The following is a 5,688-nucleotide window of genomic DNA, read 5'->3' as shown; positions in this document are numbered from 1 at the left end:
TATCAGCTTCTCCATTTAAACACACAGGAACATCCCTCTCCTCCCCCTCACACACACACACACACACACACACACACACACACACACACACACACACACACACACACACACACACCAGAGCTGTAATGTAAATTGATATGTTGACAGTGTATAGCAGATCTCATCTCAACAGCTTTATTAACACTATTAATAGTTCACAGATGTAGAAAACACTGAATTTAGAAAGACAAAGTTCTCATTTGCGCTGGTTAGATAATCAGCAGCCTTCGTCTGTTGACCTCACACTTCTTTCTTCTGTCATTGTGATTCTGCCAGTTTATTATAGGGTTAATCTCCATAATAATGCTATAATATAATATATAATAATATCCCTTAACGTTCAATGTGTCTGTGGTGTTACTTCATATAGACTTCATTAAGTAAGTAATGGAAGAAAAACATTATTGCAGGTGAAGATCCTTCACTCAGTGGTTCCTTTCAGGTTGTTATATGACAAACTTTAAAGTATTTTAATATAGGTGGCCTTGGTCCGATTATTGACAACATTCAGCAATCATGTTGTCACTGTCCGTGAAAACCTCGTATCTCCAGTTTTGTGCGTTTTCACGCTCTCAGGCCAGCTGAGAGATGACATGCTCCTGTACAGGCGGAGACTATTCTGCATGTTCTTTCCATTTCTGAAACTCTTCAGATCGAATTAATTGGGTCATAAGATGAAATAAGGCGGTTGAGCTCTTAAAAAGTGGTGTTGTTTGTCATGATCTTATGTTATGTGTGATGTAAAATCTGAACCTACAGTATAAACTAACTACACAAATAAACAGAGACGTGTACAGTAGTGGGGTAGAAACAGAATGACTATATATGAAGTATATGAAAAGGTACTTAGGTTCAGTATTTGAGTGGTACTTCCCATCTGTTATGTTCATATCACAATCACTGCACTTATATTGGTGAATTTAAGCTTTGGGCTACATTCATTGTAAAGACTGATGTAATTATCCTGCAGGCTGGTATGATTAGTGGTTATAGAGAATCATGTCACCTCCAGTGAAGATTTAAAACTCACTGTAGCCAAAGGCAAAAACACAATCCAACAAAATCAATTTCACTTTTAGAGAGGCGTTTGTCAGCTCCTTTACTCTCATACAAGATCCCTTCAGACCTCGAGACTAAACACAGCAAAGTCACCACTGTGAGTTTGACTCTGAAGCCAAACTGAAGCACACCAGAGAGACCTGGTCTCGCTCCATCCACAGTAAATCCACAGTAAGTGGTCTTACTTACTTGAATTCGGTGTTACCTGACAGTACACGTGACCACGATCGGTACACCTGCTTGTATTCAGCGTGCACGTTTGGCTGAGTTGATGAAGGTTTAATGTTTCCTGATGTGATTTTGAAAAGAAAGCTTCGTACATTTCAGGTTAATCAGAATCCTTCAGTTTTCATTCACCCATAAATAATGACTACCGTATTTTGGGGGGGGGTTGGGCGGATAATTAATGGATTCATTGTGGATTTTTTTGCGCGGTTTAAAGGCTTTTATATCGAGTAAAAACCTCAAATTCACAAAGCAGCAATGAAGCCATCCCTTAATTTACCTGACAGAACATCATGTGACCAGGTAGCTCCTGTGCTTGATGTGGACTTCTGGAGGCCGGATGTTTCCTGACTCTTTTCTGGACAGGTGGGTCTCATGCAGTTTTAATACTTTTTGTAATGTTTGTGTTACTTTTTATAAATTGCATCAAAGACGTGGCCAGTTTCAACCGGATTCATTCACATATTCTAAGTGAACGGAGTGTTGGTGGGTTTATCCTCCAAACATCCAGCCCTGACAACCCTGCCCACAGCCGGGACTCTCCTGCATGATAATCCTGCAATGGGCTTTCGGGCGGGGCTATATGAGTCAATATAAGAGAGGAGAAGGTCCGGTGGGGGGAGGGAGTATCTCCTGTGGATCTGCTGCGACCCTCTGCTCCACCAGTCCAGATCAGCTGCCTCCTGCCGGGACCACCTCCTCCTCTTCCTCCTCCTCTTCCTCCTCCACCGGGACCAGGACCACGGATAGCTCCAGGATGCTCCGCGGGCTGCTGTTTGTCGGCCTGCTGTCCGTCATTTGTCACGGCCAGGCGTCCCAGGAAGTCTCCGCAGAGGACTTTGGAGTGGACAAACCAGAGCCAGCCGCAGACAGAGACCTGGTCAGTATCTGTTAGTTTATGGAGGAATGTCAGTAATCGGGGGTCAAAGTAATACAGATCCTTGATGCTACATGGTCACGTTGACTTGGGAAACACCTGAAACCTTTATTTAGTAGCAGAATAAACAAGCTGTTTAGGAGTGTAGCTCAGCAACAGGCAGAACATACTCTACTGTGTGTGTGTGTGTGTGTGTGTGTGTGTGTGCAGGCCTAAGCATATCCTCTTTTTCTCTTATTTGGATTTTACAAAATAAACAAATGTCTCTTTTTTTTTTAGCTCAGCAGCCTAACAGGAAACAAATGGAACTTGCAGAAAACAGTTCAGATTAATTTTGTGTTACAATTTAAGAGATGTACAACAAACATTTGCATGTAAGGTACTGAAACTGGTTTTGGTTTTGTTTGTTTTGTTTGTTAAAGGGAGGTCAGAGTTTATTCACCTTAACAGTTTATTTTAACTTCTAGTGGAGACGATTTCAAATATACCAAATCATTCTGAATTTTGGGGGAAATGTGTATAAAATGATGCACAGGACATGCAGCTCTCAAAAGCACAGCATCTTGAGTTTCAAAGTGTCCTATTGCTTCAAGGAAGAGTGCAAGCAGATACAGAATATATATTTGTCATCCAGTGTGGGGGGAAAGAAAGAAAGAACCCTCTCTGAAAACTTATTTATGAGTTTAAGAGGTTAACATGCACAGACAGCTCTGGTTTGACACGTTCTCCTCAGAAGTTTCTTGTTTTTGTGATCCAATCTTTGCTGAGCAGTTAGAAGCACTGGAGGCTGTGCTGGGCAGGATGCATAATCGCATTTCCTCCACTGAGAAAAGAGGAAGCATCCCACTGGTAAGTTCACTACATTTATGCAATGCAGCTTTAAATGCACCTTTAACTCATTACTTGTAACAGTAGTGGAAGAAGTACTCAGATCATTTACTTACATAGCAATACCAAATACTCTGTTACAAGTCAAAGTCCTGCACTCAAAGTAAAAAGCATCAAAATATACTTAAAGTACCAAAAGTAAATGGAGAATTATCAATATTATGAATGGCCCATTTCAGAATAATAAATATTTGATTATTTGATTCTAATCACTGATAGATTAATGTATGCAGTTAATTTAATGTTTAATATTGCAGCTGGTAAAGGTGGAGCTCAGCTTGAATTACTTTATATAGTGCTGGGTAGCTTAATCTATAATAATATTTCATATTTTATTTGATATAATATGTTGTATTAATGATCTGAATGTAAAATTTATCAAATAAATGTAGTGGAGTAAAAAGTACAATATTTCCCTCTGAAATATAGTGGAGTAAAGAAATAAAGTAACATAAAATGTAATTACTCAAGTAAAGTACAAATACCTCAAAATTGTACTAAAGTACGGTGCTTGAGTAAATGTACTTAGTCACTTTCCACCACTAATGAAAAGCAGAGTGTAATTTAGTGATTAGTTTGACAACACTCAGTCATTCCTGTGTTTTCTGTACGTACATCACTGCAGTGCTGATTAATTCAACCCTTTAGCAAAAGATACCTGCCAGTAATTAAAAGATAACAAGAAAATGCCAACAAGAGTCTTTTACTCGGTGCAATTACAGACTAATCGAGATTGCTGCTAGACTCCAATTAGCTGAAAGGGGGAGAGGGGGGCGAAAAAAGCTACGAAAACCTTTCAATCCTCCTGAAATAAGACAGAACCGGCTAATGAACAGGGTTTAATTATTTCACTGAAAAATGCTGGAATGATTAACATCTCACCCTCGTTCTCTTGTGTCAAATAAATCAAAAGAATTAACGGAAGATGAAAACAATTAATCAAAGCAAATGAATCCATGGAAAGGTCTGTGCTAGTATTTGCTCCATCTGATTCCAAATTTATGAATAAAACCGGATATACCCTTCCTGCCAGTGATGATGCTGCCAAACATCATTGACACTTTTGGAATTTTTACAACCTTATTGCAAAGTATCTGAGTGTATGCGAATGATCTCTCTGTCTCCCTCCTCCTGCCAGTGTGGGATGGGTGACCGGTGTGCCATGAAGTTCGGGCCTCGCATCGGGAAGCTCTGCGACTGCGGCAGAGGAGCCAACTGCAACTCCTACCTGCTCAAGTGCATCTGAAGCCCTGAGGAGTTTCCTTTTTCACAAACACAGCATCACTCCTGCAGGACCAAACATCCTTTGCAACCTCAGCAGCAACCCTCACTCTCATCTTATTGTCAGTCTCTAATAACATCATTTATATCCATTATGCATTGTTGTTGTTGTTTTCACAGTTGTTGCCTGAGGATGAGCATGGGTTTTGTATTGCTGACTGTCCTGGTTATCTACTGTAGCATGTAAATGTTTCATGTTCAAGAAACACAAACATGTCTTTTTGTTATTTTATTTACCCAAAGTTCACTCATAGTTACGTAGGATGTCTTGGTCCATGTTGCTGTCATTTGTGTTCAATTGTGTGAATAATACTTTGGAATTTTGCATCTGTTTATTCACATAAATAAATCCTTGTATCAACAACTTCTTGCAGGCTGTCGGCCTTGTGTGTGTGTGTGTGTGTGTGTGGGGGGGGGGGGTAATGGGATCAAATAAAATTAACAATAAAAACTTTAATACAAAGTAAATATGATTTTAGGACATGAGCTGGTTTCAAACATCATCTGGCAGTTTTTATTAAGATATGATTTGTTTAAACTCCACATTCACACCTGCTATCAACCATATTTCAGCTGTTAAAATGCAATTTCACATTCAAACACACAATTCCCCAGTGAAAGTATTGTTTTTACATGGGAAATGAGACATGTCAGCATGCACGCTTTCACTTCATGCACTTTCACATGTGACCTGTTATGCAAAGGTTGTTTGTATGAGTTTTGTTTGTACAGCACCCATGACAGTATACATGAAGTGTACTCAGCTGGAAGGACAGCACAATGCAAATGAGAGCTTTTCAGAGTGACTGGAGTGTGTCAGTGCTCCTGCACACATCTGTTATACAGCAATAATCATTTTTGTTCTTCGCACAAAGTCAGCTGGTATGGTTCAACATGACTGTTAGACCAGTGAAGACCAGCTAGTGCTATCACTTACATAATAAATTCATTTTGAAGTGCTGTGCACCTGTTCTTTTTTGTTCTTTTGTGTTTGATGAGGACATGAACGATCATTTCTGATTGAAAGTCAGAGTTTCTTAACTGGCAAATGGGGTCACAACCAGCCCGGAGTATTATGCATAGACATACTGTGGTTGAATTTCTATGGAAGCTCTCCAGCCCTGACATACATGACTTACCCCACATCAGAATATGGTGCGTTTAAGGTCACGTGAATGTTTTTATCGTCTCCATGAAACTCCTTCTTCTAATTTAGTTAAAACCTGGCCTGGAAACACAAAACCTCACATTTCATTTATCTAGTTTTGACACTTTATGCTGTGCAATAACATTTAGCATCAAGAGAAAAGCCATTACTG

The 5,688-nt window shown here is 39.6% G+C and overlaps 1 protein-coding gene across 1 annotated transcript; it reads left to right on the top strand.

The window, feature by feature from the left end:
- Positions 1 to 1,851: 1,851 nt before the first annotated feature.
- cartl (cocaine- and amphetamine-regulated transcript-like) lies at positions 1,852 to 4,733 on the top strand. The gene is made up of 3 exons (XM_044204893.1): positions 1,852 to 2,203; positions 2,972 to 3,049; positions 4,227 to 4,733. Exons 1-3 carry the CDS (start codon positions 1,871 to 1,873, stop codon positions 4,332 to 4,334), a joined length of 519 nt encoding a protein of 172 aa, XP_044060828.1. The 5' UTR covers positions 1,852 to 1,870; the 3' UTR covers positions 4,335 to 4,733.
- The last annotated feature ends 955 nt before the right edge of the window (positions 4,734 to 5,688 follow it).

This window comes from Siniperca chuatsi, linkage group LG1, assembly GCF_020085105.1.
Source record: "Siniperca chuatsi isolate FFG_IHB_CAS linkage group LG1, ASM2008510v1, whole genome shotgun sequence".
Classification (NCBI taxonomy): domain Eukaryota; kingdom Metazoa; phylum Chordata; class Actinopteri; order Centrarchiformes; family Sinipercidae; genus Siniperca; species Siniperca chuatsi.
The sequence above is the reverse complement of the archived record's forward strand: the minus strand, read 5'-3'. Positions and strand labels throughout refer to the sequence as shown.